Raw genomic sequence first — 15,511 nt, 5'->3', positions numbered from 1 at the left:
GGTTCCCTGGTGGCAGAATAGTAATATCTAGGAACACAGAGTATGTGGGTGCAGATATAAATGAGGTGGTGTTGGAGTTGGTGCAGCTACTCTGATTGCTTCAGTATTCTTAGTGAAGTTGGAGTCAGAGTCATCAGCTAGAAGTGTGGTTTGGGATGGGAGTTATAAGGTTGAGAGACAAGAATATGACAAAAATATTCTCTAGAAGAGTGGGGCAGTGAATGGACTAAGAATGTATAGTACACTTGGCAGCATTAAGGGCTCGTTTGAAGGTTGTAGTGATTAAAATGAGATCAGTCAGATTGGTTAAATATTTTTCTCCAGTAGAGTTCAGTTTCATGGTTGCAGGAAAGGAGTGGGTGAACTGTTAGGTTTAACTAGAGTTTGATTTTTTCCAACAGGTATGACAGCATGAGAGAGACAAGGGAGATGAGTGCATGTGCATTTCAATGATTATGATTAATTAATAATTGCTTTGGTCTTATTCTGTCTGGAGCAGTTTCTCCTTAGCATAGAGCAGTTGATTTATTTTCATTGGTAGTTGAAATAAATATAAAATTAGATATTCTTTGCAGTGGTGGTTATTATTTTGATAGTTCTGTAACACTGTGAGGATACCAAAGAAATGAAAGTTTAGTTATTTTCTAAATAAGTTAAAATAAAGTAAAAGTGATTAAAAGTTGAATTTGTTTATTAAGTAAAGAATTAATTTCAAATCTGTGGCAAAGTCAATTGTAAACTCCGTTGCCACATAGTGGCATCACTTTTGCTGGTAAATAGGATTAATTTTTCTGTGAGGATTACTCTTGAATTATATGATTTTTGGATTATGTAGGGTCTTAAGTTATGTATATCTTGCATAAAATGTGACCTCTGGGATAAAGAAGAAAGGAAAACCACTTGTAATCTCACCACCCAGAGATACTTGCTACTATTATCTTATTTTATCCAGTTTTTTAACTTAGCTAAAATATAAGATGACTATTATCACGTGGTAATTATTGTAATAACCATATAGTATTCTACCAGTATTCAATTCAATGGAATACCATAAATATTATCAGTGATTTCCATTTTTCCCCCATTACAGATGGATATGGATAATTTTACAAATGACTATCTTTGTACATACACATATATGCATGTCCATGATTATTTTCTTGGGATTTATTTTCTAGGGGTAAAATACAAGGTGTGGCAAAAGAGGTTTACAGTTCATATGGAAAAATAATATAATAATTAATAAATAATAATATAAGAATATACTGTGTTTAGTGTACTCTCAACTATAAACCTACTTTTGCCCCACCCTGTATAATGGGTAAGGAGTATATGCAATTTAAAGGATTCAAATGATAGTTGGAGAACATATTGCCAGTTTTTTCCCCAGGACTTATTTATAGTCCTACCAGTAGTATATGATAGATCTTTGACTTATGAGATTATCTGAGAATTAGAAGAAGCTAAACTGTAATATGAACAATGATGAAAGTAATAAAAATTAATTAAAACTTATTTTGGAAATATTTCTTAGCTTTTCGATAATATAATGCAGTAAAAAGCTTGAGTCCATCACATTTTCTACCACTTCTAATAATTTTTTTGATAAAATAGTCATTTGTGTTTTTCTGTTGTATTCTAGACAGTACACTGTGGATTATAAACTGGAGACATACCTGAAGATTGCTAGGCTATATCTAGAGGATGATGATCCAGTCCAGGCAGAGGCTTACATAAATCGAGCATCATTGCTTCAGAATGAGTCAACCAACGAACAGTTACAGATACATTATAAGGTAAACAGATGAGCTTACTTAGAATTTTGTATTGGAGAATCCTGTTATACTAAGACTAGAGGCCTGGTGCGGGGGGAGGGAGGGGAGGGGGTAGGAAGGGGGGTGGTGTCCCTCAGCCTGGCCTGCACCCTCTCTAATCCAGGACCCCTCAGGGGATGTCCGACTGACAGTTTAGGTTGGACATCCCTCTCGCAATCTGGGACCGCTGGCTCCTAACCACTCACCTGCCTGCCGGCCTGAACATCCTAACTGCTCTCCCCTGCCGGCCTGATTGCCCCTAACTGCCTCTCCCTTGGAAAATGTCTGGTCTAATTAGCATATTACCCTTTTATTGGTATAGATTCTCCAGAACATCATAAATACTATTATATATTAGAAATTCTCTCTTTTTTTATTTTTTGCTTTTGCTTTAAAAATGTCCCCCCTAATGGAAACATTTCTCTCCTATAGGTATGCTATGCACGTGTTCTTGATTATAGAAGAAAATTCATTGAAGCTGCGCAAAGGTACAATGAGCTCTCTTACAAGACAATAGTGCACGAAAGTGAAAGACTAGAGGCCTTAAAACATGCTTTGCACTGTACCATCTTAGCATCAGCAGGTAAACATGTCAATTATGTGTTAATGAACAGTCAATTTGCTTAATATTTTAGGTTCATTACTACTAAAGGATTTAGTAAAGGGATGTCTTATTAATACAATTATGGTATATTTAGTTTAAACATTTAAACAGGAACAGCAATAAGATGGATTGCAAACTTAAAAATTTATAATTATGAATGTATCAGTCTATTACCCACAGGTATTAGGAATAGTTGAGATAATATGAAATTTAATTCTCCTAAAATATCAGTGAAAAAATGGATATAAAATTAAGTGAGAATTACACAGAAGGAGATAAAAATTAAATTCTAGCGATTGGTGATATGATAATTAATGTATTGCTTTTGGGATATTTTTTTTGACTTTCAAGCCTCAGTTTTAGACTTGGCATTTATCTTTTTTTTCAATAAATATAAATAAACTATTTTTTGTTCTTTTTACTAAATTTTAGCATATAAATCACTCAACTTATAAAGCAGAAAGGGCATTGAGAGGATATGCTGAGAATTCTAAGCCTTGGCTTTTCTAAATCATTTTAGAATGTTTATTAAATATATTACCACTGATCTCATCAGAAAATTCTTTAAGTCTAGCTCATTGTGGCAGATGGACGTGTTCCAAAATTTCTGTGTTATTTTGTTTTTGTTGTTGAAAACTTGAATTTTATCAGGGGCCACAAATACTGTTGATTGATAGTGACAGGCTCACTTTGTTATTTTTTTAAAAATATGTTTTCATTGATTTTATAGAGAGAAGGGTAGGGAGAGGCAGAGACTGAAACATCCATTGGCTGCTGCTTGCATGCCCCCTGGGAATTGAGCCTGCAACCTGGGCATGTGTCCTGACCAGGAATTGAACCGGCTACCCCTTGGTGCACAGGAGGACGCTCAACTAATTGAGCCCCACCAGCCAAGGCCACTTTGTTCATTTTTAAGAAAAATGCCTGCCAAATATCCACGCCAGCAAAACTGTAACTTATCAGTCATTATTTTATGTAAATGATGTTCCATGAAAAAAGAAACTGCGCATTTTCCATTTCATCACATAAAATATTAAAAAGATATGGTTTCAAGTATCAAGAATTAATAAAAATAATTTTTACTGCTGCAAGAACATTTTAAAGTGAAACCATATTTTTATTTTGACTGTTGAGTGCGTGGCACAATACAGTATGGCACCCATGTCACTGCCTTGATTTGTGCTGTGACTTTCATGCCTTCTCCTGCTCACTACCTCCAACTCCCTCTCTCAAACAGTAATCACTAGTGTAGATTATTTTTGTCTACGTTGTACTTAAATTTACCTATAAATCCCGATTCATTTGGATTTATTTTAGTGTAAGGAATGAGATAGGGAAATTAATTTTTTTTTTTTAAATGAGTAGTCGTTTGACCTAGCATCCTTTATTGAACGATCCATCTTTTTCTTCCTATTGATTTAAAGCACATTATAGTAGATTTCTGGACACGGTATTGTTTGATTAATTAGCCTGTCTATGAATATACTGGTACCATGCTCTTTGAATTATTATAGCTTCATAACATGTTTTATTATCTAGCAGGTATACTCTCTCTTCAAAGTAATTTGTAGGCCATCATGACATTCCCTCCTTATATATCATCATGCATCCCCTAAGAATAAGCACATTTTTCTACATGACTGTAATACCATTGTCATCCCTAAAAAAATTAACTGTGAGTCCACTGTAGAATTTAGCATTTGGTCCATCATTGCCCAAGTTGGAATATCTTTTTTTTTTTTAATATATTTTATTGATTTTTTACAGAGAGGAAGGGAGAGAGATAGAGAGTTAGAAACATCGATCAGCTGCCTCCTGCACATCTCCTACTGGGGATGTGCCCGCAACCCAGGTACATGCCTTTGACTGGAATCGAACCTGGGACCTTTCAGTCCGCAGGCCAACGCTCTATCCACTGAGCCAAACTGGTTCCGGCGGAATATCTTTTATATCTGCCTTTTTTCCCTGCTGAACAAGGGACAAGTTCATGTGTGGCATTTGGTGATTGTCTTTTTAGTCTTCAAACATTTTTGGTCTAGAATAGATTCCTCACCCCTAACTGAAGTTTCTTGAGATATAATTAACATATAACATTGTAGAGTTTTCTCACTTAAAAAAAATACTCTTTGAAGTTGTTGTGTGGAATGTTCTTCACTCTAGATTATATTGTTTATTTATTGCTTAATCCCAATTATTTCCTGTAAAGTAGAAGTTAGCCAAAGGTTAGATTAGATTCAGGTTAAAATTTTTCTTTTAAGAATACCTCATAGTGATGCTTTGTCCTTGTAGTTGTATTATATCAGAGAACATATAATGTCAGGTTGTCCCACAGTTAGTGATGCTGAGTTTGGTCATTTGGTTAAGGTAGAAATTCCATTTTAAAGGTATTTTATTCCCTTTATAGTTTGTAAATAATTTCTGGGGTGCTGCTTTGACACTGCAAAAATCCTGTTCCCTAACTTTTGATAATTTATTATCTATTAATTTTTTCTGGACCATTCATTATATTCTATAATATAAACTGAAAATGGTAATTTACTAATTCTGTTCTACATTTATTAGCTATTACTATATAAAAACTTTTCTCTTTATTTCCCTCCTTTTTATTTTTTAGTATCACTATGGACTTTTTTTCTGCTTATTATTGTGTGTGTATAATATACACACATGAAAAATGCACATATAAAAATTGTACAGCCTGATGAATTGTCCCAAATGAACATTATCGTGTAATCAACATCCAGAACCAGAAGCAAAATATTATCATTATCCTGAAAGCCTTTGTCATGTTTTCTCCTAGTTATTAGCCCATCCCCACCCCCAAGAGTAATCATTAGTATATATTAGTTTTACCTGCTTCATTTGCTTAACTTTATAAAATTTATCCATATTGTAACGTATAGTTTCTTCATTTTCATTGTTATGTAGTATTCTATTATGTGACTATATCACGATTTTTTTATCCTATTGGGTAGTTTTGTTGTTGTTAATCCTCACCCGAGGATATTTTTCCCATTGATTTTTTTTAGAGGGAAGTGAGGGAATGGACGGGGAAAGAGAGAGAAAGAAACATTGATATGAGAGAGACACATTGATTGCTTGCCTCCCACATGCTCCCTACTGGGCCCGGGGATCAAACCTGCAACCCAGATATGTGCCTTTGACTGGGAATCAAACCCATGTCCCTTTGGTTCTCAGGCCAATGCTCTAACCACTGAGAACACCAGCCAGGGTTTTAGGTAGTTTCTTATTGGCTATTAGGAATAGTATTGCTATAAACATTCTTGTGTATTTGACATTGTTTTTTATTTATTCAGTGTGTTATTATTATAGTTATTGTTTTTTTTGATGTTCACATTATCCCAAATATTACCAAATCATGTCTTTTTGACATGGCCTCATTAAACTTTGAATACTTGTCTGCATTGCAGCATAAAAAGATGCCTTAGACTTATCTTGTATTTTTCCTTTCCTTACTTGAAATCAGCTTATTTCAAGGATCTCTACTTTCTTTTAATGGAGATACCAAAATCAGGGTGCTAGGTATGCTTTTTGCTACTGGGTGTCATTGTGGTTAGGCTCTTTAGAATACAGAGCTAAAAATACATTTAAAAAGAAAAAGTTTGTTCATAGTATCCTTTCCATTAGTTCAATTTTTAATATCAATTGTCACGTAATTTTTCATCATTTAAAGATTCTTGGAAGTGTAAATTTCCCATCAGAGAAATATTTGTTCATCTTTTATAAAAATTTTTATTACCAAAGGAATGCATGTTCATTGTAGAAATACAAATAAGCAAGAAGAAAGTAGCAGTTAGCTATAATTCGAACTACTTGTTGCATTTTGGTATATATCCTAATCTTCACAAATGAATATACTGTGTTTCTCATTATTCCATATTTGTGCATTTGCCTACTTGTTAAAATTTGTCACTCCAAAATCAATACTATTGGTGCTTTCACAGTCATTTGCAGACTTGTGCAGAACAGCAAATGATTTGAGTCTCCCAATGTATTTTTCCAGCTGGAGTTAACTAAGGCAGTGCTCTGCCTCCTTGTTTCTGCTCTCATGCTGTAAAGAAGTTCTTTTTTGTGGTCTGTTACTATTATGTTTTTCATGTTTTTGTGCTTTTTGATGGTGATTTTGATGTTTGAAATGGGCCCTAAGCTAGTGCTGAAGTACTGTCTTGTGTTCTTAAGTGAAGGAAGTCTGTGATGTGCCTGATAGAGAAAATACATGTATTAGATAAGCTTTATTCAGGCATGAGTTTTAGTGTAGGCCATGAGTTCAATGTTAATGAATCAACAATATATAGTAAATAAGGTGCCTTTAAACAGAAACATACATAAAGCAAAGGTTACATATTGATTAGCTGACAAAAATGTTGTAACTAGAGGCTCACAACATTCCTGTATTTCTCCTAGGAACAGCAGTTGAGTATTTACTAATTTACTGTTGACATCAACTTTATAAAACACTAGAGGCCCAGTGCATGAAATTCGTGCACGGGTAGGATCCCTAGCAGCTGCTGGCTGCCGACTGGGGCCTCCCTTCCCCGCTGCCGGCCTGGGCCTTTCTTAGTTCTCCGCCCCCTGGTGGTCAGCGCACATCATAGCGAGCGATCAAACTCTTGGTCGGTCAAACTCCCAAGGGGACACTTTGCATATTAGGCTTTTATATATATAGATAACTACTGCAAATAATGACAATTGACTGAATATTTTAGTAGGCAAAAATGGGGTCATAAGAAAGATTGTTTTTCAGTGATGAAATAGGTTGTGAGAATGTTTGATGCACATTTGTTTTCCTTAGGCCAACAGCGTTCTCGAATGCTAGCTACTCTTTTTAAGGATGAAAGGTGCCAGCAACTTGCTGCTTATGGGATCCTAGAGAAAATGTACCTGGATAGGATCATCAGAGGAAATCAACTTCAAGAATTTGCTGCCATGCTAATGCCTCACCAAAAAGCAACTACAGCTGATGGTAATGATCATGTCTTATAACTATGTGGTAGTGAATATTTAGGTACATGCTAGTGGAAAGTATATTAAATTTGAAGCATCTTGATATCTTCCTGTAACATTGTTATATATCACTTGATTAAAAAAAAACATTGACTTGGATTGAGTATCAGGCATAGATAGGGGTTTGAAGTATAAAAATAGCCCAATTGGAAAGCATTTTGTGGAATTATGCATTTTGGGGAAGTGGTAAGAATTATAGGGTAGGCTTATAGTTACTGGTTTTTAAAAAATTCAAACCATTTGATAAGTACCTAAATTAATCTCAAATATTAGTTTAATAATTATCGAGTCTAATTTTAGTTTTAACAAAATTTGGCACTTTAGCTTGCCCAAGGTTATTCAGGGTGAAATTGTTCCAATAAGAATAGAACTTGGTTTCATGTTTCCTAGTTAAGGGATGTATTTGCTTAAGTCAGATTGCTTTCGCCAGGAAAGAAATTTTTAATAGATACTTGTTCATAACATCATTTATTTTACAGGTTTTAAAGTAGCTCATATCAATAACCACATGATTAAAATGTAGTTGTAGAAGCATCAGAAATCTGGAAAAGGTTAAAATAAACATGCAGATCTGTTAGACTCACTCCTTTGGATTTACTGTCATCCTATTGAAGATAATTTAGCTGTTCTTTAAAGAGTCATTTATGAGTCTTGGCTGGATAGCTCATTTGGTTAGAGCATCGTCCTGATACACCAGAGTTTCGGGTTAGATCTCTGGTTAGGGCACATACAAGAAGCAACCAATGAATACACAAATAAGTGAAACAACAAATCGACATATCTGTCTTTCTCTCCCTCTCTTCCTCTCCTGATCTCGCTCTCTTTCTGTCCTCCCTTCTTTTTCTCTAAAATCAATAAAAAATAAAAATAAAAAAAGAGAACAATTTGTTATGTTATTTTTTTTTAAAGAAGTCATTTTTTTTTAGAATTTGGCTGAAAGGTGTGCACTTCACCCAGTCCTACTTTCCTGAGTTAAACCAGAACAGTGAGGGGATTAGATTGACCTTCTATTGAATTTCTTTTATTTAATTGCACTTAGAACACTGGTTCTCAACCTTCCTAGTGCCGAGACTCTTTAATACAGTTCCTCATGTTGTGGTGACCCCCAACCATAAAATTATTTTCATTGCTACTTCATAACTGTAATTTTGCTACTGTTATGAATCGTAATGTAAATATCTGATATGCAGGATGTATTTTCATTGTTACAAATTGAACATAATTAAAGCATAGTGATTAATCACAAAAACAATATGTAATTATATATGTGTTTTCCAATGGTCTTAGGCGACCCCTGTGAAAGGGTTGTTCGACCACAAAGGGGTCGCGACCCACAGGTTGAGAACCACTGACTTAGAAGAAGGAAACAAATTGATTCTCTTCCTGTCTAAAGTGGATATTTTTTTCTATAGGATATTCTTTATGCAGATCCTAAGGAAAAATTCCTTTTCAGTCTTTTTTTTTTTTTTTAAATATATTTTATTGATTTTTTACAGAGAGGAAAGGAGATAGATAGAGAGTTAGAAATATCGATGAGAGAGAAACATCGATCAGCTGCCTCCTGCACATCTCCTACTGGGGATGTGCCCGCAACCCAGGTACATGCCCTTGACCAGAATCGAACCCAGGACCCCTCAGTCCGCAGGCCGACGCTCTATCCCCTGAGCCAAACCGGTTTCGGCCCTTTTCAGTCTTAGGATTACTTGTGATTCTCCTGAGCAGTTGGTTTTTGTCTTATTTAAAAACAATGTGAATTAATAAATTGATTGGTTTTCTTAATTTGGTTAGCTGCTAGAAAGCTTAAATTTGTAGTCCACCTGTAAATAGTGTGTGTATGTGTTTTGATTGTTACTACTCTTGTTTTTCTTTTACTTAAAAAAAATTTGTTGAGGTGACATTGGTGAATAAGATTATATAAATTTCAAGTGTACAATATTATATCATTTGTATATTGAATTGTGTGCTCATCACCTCTTGTACTTTCTAAAAAATATATATTTTTATTGATTTTAGAGAGGAAGGGAGAGGGAGAGAGATAGAGATAGAGATAGAAACATCAATGATGAGAATCATTGATTGGTTGCTTCCTGCACAACCCTCACTGTGGATCAAGCCTGCAACCCAGGCATGTGCCCTGTCTGGAAATTGAATTGTGACCTCCTGGTTCATGGGTTGATGCTCAACCACTGAGCCACGCTGGCCGGGCTCCTCTCTTTTACTTTTAAGTTATATTTTTTCTGAGCAGCATTAACTCCTTTTTGCAAGATATCTGACAAACAAGTTAAAAGCTAGATAAATAAGAAAAAGTTTCCATAATCAATATACTTGAGCTTCAGATTTGACTTTGAGCTTTCTGACCATGAAAAAAAGAAAAGAAAAGATATAATCAGTTAGATGATTCTGTTCTAAAAAGAGGGATACTCATTAGGATATGTGAGAATGAAAATGATTTTCAAATTTGTCACATGGGATGTATAGATAGAACAGATGTTTTGTCTTCTTCCTCTTTCATTTTAGATCCTATTGCTTTCCTTGTTTATTTTTCTTGGGCATTTTTGTTTACTGACACATAATATAGTCCCAGAGCTGTAGAACATTAAGAGTAATCTATTTCCTGCTCTATAGACCTGCTTGTTCTGGATATCCTATATGATAAAAGCCTAATATGCTAAGTATCCAGTTGTCCGTTCAACCAAAGTGTAATATGCTAATGATATGCTAAGGATGCTCAACCACTCGCTATGATGTGCACCGACCACCAGGAGGAAGACACTTAGACCAGTAGATTAGCTTGCTGCTGGGGTCCGGCTGATTGGAACTGAGCGAGAAGGGCTGGACATGCCCTGGAGTCCTCCCGGGGCCCCTCCCTGGCTGGCCAACCTCCCTCATCCCTCCCCGTCTCTGATTGTGCACCGGTAGGGTCCCTTGGCCTGGCCTGTGCCCTCTTGCAATCCGGGACCCCTTGGGGGATGTTGGAGAGCTGGTTTTGGCCCCATCCCGCAGGCCAGGCTAAAGGACTCCACTGGTGGACGAATTTGTGCACTGGGCCTCTAGTTTTATATAAATGGAATCATACAATTATGGCCTTTTGTGACTGCTTTCATTTAGCATGATGAAAACATCAAAGTAGCATGTATTAGTACTTCAATTCCTTTTTTTTTTTACATTTCTGTAGTGTTTTTTTTTTTTAATTTTGTTTTATTGCTTAAGGTATTACAAAGGGTATTACATATGTCTCTTTTTTTTCTCCCTTGACCTTCCCCCAGCCTCCCCTACCCCCCAGTTCCTTTTATTGCCAACTAGTAGTTTATTATATGAACGTACCACATTTTATTTCCTCATCAGTTGGTAGACATTTAGGTTATTTTTCACTTTTTTTTTACTAATTAATAATGCTGCTATGAATTTTCATGTAAAAGTCTTTATATGGACCTAAGTTTTTCATTTTCTTGGTATATACCTAGGAGTGAAGTTAGGGGTCATGATAATTTTGTTTAGTCTTTTGAAGAGCTACCACTCTCCTTTCATCTCCTCACTCACTTCGTATCCCTCACCTCCGTCCTGCCAACTGCCATCTTTTTCTTCTGCCTGTTTTTAAAATATATATTTTTCTATTGATTTCAGAGAGGAAGGAAGAGGGCTAGAGAGATAGAAACATCAATGATGAGAGAGAATCATTGATCAGCACTTCCTGCACAGCCCCCACTGGGGATTGAGCCTGAAACCCAGGCAAGTGCCTTGACCGGGAATCAAACCGTGACCTCCTGGTTCACAGGTAGACAGTCAGCCACTGAGCCACACAGGCCGGCCTTATTTGTCTATTTTTATTTTATTTTATTTATTTATTTTTTTAATATACTTTATTGATTTTTTTACAGAGAGGAAGGGAAAGTGATAGTTAGAAACATCGATGAGAGAGAAACATTGATCAGCTGCCTCGTGCACACCCCTTACTGGGGATGTGCCTGCAACCAAGGTATATGCCCTTGACCAGAATCGAACCTGGGACCCTTCAAGTCCGCAGGCTGACGCTCTATATACTGAGCCAAACTGATTAGGGCTCATTTGACTATTTTTAAATGTGGTTATTTGTCCTTTTATTATTGAACTAGAGGCCCAGTGCACGAAATTCGTGCACTCAGTCGGGGGTGGGGGGTCCCCTCAGCCTGGCCTGCATCCTCTTGCAGTCCAGGAGCCCTCAGGGGATATCCGACTGATGGCTTAGCAGGCCTAAGCCAGCAGTCAGATATCCTTAGTGCTGCTGCGGAGGTGGGAGAGGCTCCCGCCACCACTGCTGCACTCACCACCCGTGAGCCTGGCTCAGGGTTTCTGGCTGAGTGGTATGCCCTCTGTAGGAGCGCACTGAGCACCAGGGGGCAGCTCCTGCATTGAGCGTCTGCCCCCTGGTGGTCAGTGCAAGTCATAGTGACCAGTCGTTCTGCCGTTCAGTCAATTTGCATATTAGCCTTTTATTATATAGGATTGTAAGAATTTTTTATATGGTCTAGATCTGATCAAATAAATGATTTGCAATTCTTTCATTCAGTGTGTTGTTTCTTCACTTTTTTGATGGTGTCTTTTAAAATACAAACATTTTCAATTTTGATGAAGTCCAATTCATTTATTTTTCTTTTTTTGCCTGTGCTTTCAGTGTTGTATCTAAGAAACCATTGCCTAATCCAAGATCATAAAGATTTTTCTTTTTCTTCTCTAAGTTCTATAGTTGTAGCTCTTACATTTAGGTCTTTGATTCATTTTGAGTTAATTTTTATATATGGTGTAAGGTAGTGGTCTTACTTTATATGGATATCCAGTTGTTGCAGTGCCATTTATTGAAAAGACTATTATTTTGCTTTGAATTGTCTTAGCATACTTGTTGACAGTCAATTGACCCCAAATGTGAGAGTTTATTTCAGAACTCTAAATTCTATTCCACTATTCTGTGTGCCTGTGTTCATGCCAGTACCACACTGTCTTGGATGCTGTATCTTTGTAGTATGTTTAAAATCAGAAATGTAAGTCCTCCAACTTTGTTCTTTTGAGGATTGTTTTATCCAATCCTGCTTGATTCCTTGAATTTCCATGTGAATTTTAAGGTCAGCATGTCAATTTTTGTAAAGATGCCAGGTGGGATTTTGATAGGGATTATAATGACTCTGTATATGAACTTGGGGATTATAGCTATCTTAACAACATTAAGTCTTTACTATTTTCCCATTTATTTAGGTGTTTATATTTGAAAGTTGCTAAGAGAATAGATTTAAAAAGTTCTCATCAGAAGAAAAAAATTTGTAACTATGTGAGGTGATGGATCTTATCAAAACTTATTGTGGTAATCATTTTGCATATATACATATATCAACTTAATTATGTTGTAAACCTTAAACCAATACAATGTTATATGTCAGTTATATCTCAATAAAACTAGAAAGAAAGACAAAAGAATTGGGGGAGCCCAGCAGTCTACTATCACCTTCAAGGTGGGGCCTTAGAACCGAAACTTTGTCAGGCCCTGTATAACTTCATTTAAGGGAGGGTGCTATGCCTTATCTCTCATGAAGGGTTAGCTTGTTCGTACATTCTGGACATTTTTCACATTTGCCTCAGAATAAGGTGCTTGTGAAGTACCCAAAAGAATAGAGATAATTCTGTTGAGCTGTGTATATTGACATTATTAAGCTTGCAGAACAGGTTGCATGATTGTTTTGCTACTGCTTGCTAATAAAAGTTAGCTAATAGCAAGAAAAGAGAAGTTATGAATCTGCTAGCTAGTATGAGGAAGCAAACCCTCAAACCCAAAGGGTTAAATCTATTCAGATAGTTAGTAATTATTTGCCAATCACTCATTTTCCAAATGTGTTATTTGTATTTAATTGTATATCCAAGCTGTATTAAATAAGGCATTTGGGTTACTTTTAAAGTTCTGATGGGAATAAAGACAATGACTATGAGTTATTACATGCTTAGAAATTTTCAGGAAAAAAGGATGCATCTTTTAAAAACCAGTTTCAAACTTAAAACTGTCTTATTTATATTTAAGGTTCTAGCATCTTGGACAGAGCTGTTATTGAACACAATTTGTTGTCTGCAAGCAAATTATATAATAATATTACCTTTGAAGAACTTGGAGCTCTTTTAGAGATCCCTGCAGCTAAGGTATGTTCTTGTTTCCAGTACATAAAAGGGAAGTTAAGAGACTAGACTATTAGTGTAATGAGAAAATATAATATATAATTGATAAAAATATTGGCAACTGCAACAAAAATACACATAAAAAGCCTCAGGTAAATGGAAATAAATTATTTGAATTTTAGATTAGTACTGTAATGGAATTGTCTTTGTTTTTTGTTTGTGTTTTATGACAAGATGACCTAGAATGGAAATCTTAAAGGGTTTCCAGGTTATGATACCCAGTTTATGGGAATATTAGAGTCTGTTTACATCCATTTCATAGTGGTTTCTGATTTCTGACTAACTTAAGATTTCGATAGATGCCTTATTACTTCTATTTTCTGCCCTAGATTGACTCAAATGTTAAATATTTCTTCTCTTTGAGAGAATACACTAGACTATTCTGTTGTAACTTCTGTGCTTCATTTAACTTAAGAAAGATGTTGACTGAGTTACTAGGGAATTAATTTTATTCTTTGTCACGATAAGGGTTTAGTGGCTATGTATAAATCCCAACAAAGTACCAATACTATTTAGAGGGCATTTCAGGTATCATTTACAAAACATTCTCTTAATTTTAAATAATAGTAAAAGCAAGCAATTAACCTTACTTTTATCTAACTTGTAAAACTTAAAGTCATGTACTTATGTGTCACATCTTCTTTTCTGTGTTAGTGCAATTTTAAGTTAGGATTTTTAACACAATTCCTTTATATGTTCACATTCAATATGCAATAAAGGAAGTGAAACAATGTGGGAACCAAGGCTCAGTTACCATTAAAAAATGCTTTTGCCTGGCCGGTGTTGCTCAGTGTTTGAGCATTGACCTATGAACAAGGAGATCACGATTCGATTATCAGTCAGGGCACATGCCCTGGTTGTGTGCTTGATGCCCTGTGGGGGCGTGCAGGAGGAAACAAATCAATGATTCTCATTATTGATGTTTCTATCTCTCATTCTCCCTTCCTCTCTGAAATCAATAAAAATAAAAAAACAGATGCTTTCTTCTTAGGCTTTGAGGTATGATCCCTTTATGAACAGACTAAGGGAAATGAATATATTTTTAACAATAAATGCCAGTCACAGACTGTTTAGAAGTGATTTATGATTGATTGTGAAGGTGGTCAGATTTACTAAAATGACTGAGTTACAACCCAGTTTACTCACTCATAGTAAATGTGAAATATGTCTTTAGGCACTAGGTAGAGAACCTTTTGTTCCCTTTAATTGTTTTTTAAATCCTTTCAGTTCTTTTTTAAATTTGAACATCTCTTTCTCCTTTCAGTTTTTTTCTTCAAACATATTATGTTCTTCGAGAGTTTTTGGGGTGTGAACACTGAAAATTGAAATGAAATAAAATGAGAAAAAGTCTTGTGTTTTTTAAAATATATTTTTCAGAGAGAAAGGAGAAGAGAGAGAGAGAGAGAGAAACATCAATGATGAGAGAGAGTCATCGATTGGCTGTCTCCTGCACACCCTCTGCTGGGGATCAAGCCTGCAACCTGGGCACTTACCCTTTACCAGAATTGAACTCAGGACCTTTCAGTCTGCAGCCCGACACTCTATCCACTGAGCCACACTGGTTAGGGCAAAGTCGGGTTTTTTTGAGGTGTGGATCTCAGTAGAAAAACAAAATTGTTAGTTTGATTTTAAGCAGAGATAAAAAAATTTTTGTCCAAAAATAAAAAATTCTTCTCTAAAATCTCACAAGCAAAATAGATCCCAGTTAACTTAAAACAATGGATGTAACTAGAAAGAATTGGTGTGGTATAATAGGAAGATTTACCATATTTGCTCTTGTAATGAAAGGCAGATAAACACATTTGTAAGCTTGGTGATGGGTAGCTAAACCGAGAGTTTTCAGTTGTCTTAGCATATGTGAATGTGTTAGATATGA

At 35.7% G+C, this 15,511-nt stretch overlaps 1 protein-coding gene across 3 annotated transcripts in view; it reads left to right on the top strand.

Moving 5' to 3' along the window:
* COPS4 (COP9 signalosome subunit 4) overlaps positions 1-15,511 on the top strand; it is a 36,829-nt gene that overhangs the window by 16,283 nt on the left and 5,035 nt on the right. For 2 of the 3 annotated variants that reach the window (XM_070393653.1, XM_070393668.1), the window contains exons 5-8: positions 1,643-1,796; positions 2,247-2,397; positions 7,232-7,402; positions 13,484-13,599. In XM_070393653.1, coding sequence (XP_070249754.1) covers positions 1,643-1,796; positions 2,247-2,397; positions 7,232-7,402; positions 13,484-13,599 — 592 coding nt within the window. The remainder of the gene's footprint in view (positions 1-1,642; positions 1,797-2,246; positions 2,398-7,231; positions 7,403-13,483; positions 13,600-15,511) is intronic. The other variant, XM_070393662.1, reaches the window with a different exon arrangement.

The sequence above is a fragment of the Myotis yumanensis genome, unplaced genomic scaffold, assembly GCF_028538775.1.
Source record: "Myotis yumanensis isolate MYYU_CA2020_CCGP unplaced genomic scaffold, mMyoYum1.0.hap1 SCAF_1, whole genome shotgun sequence".
Taxonomy (NCBI): Eukaryota; Metazoa; Chordata; class Mammalia; order Chiroptera; family Vespertilionidae; genus Myotis; species Myotis yumanensis.
Note: the sequence above shows the minus strand (reverse complement) of the source record. Positions and strands in the feature narration are given on the sequence as shown.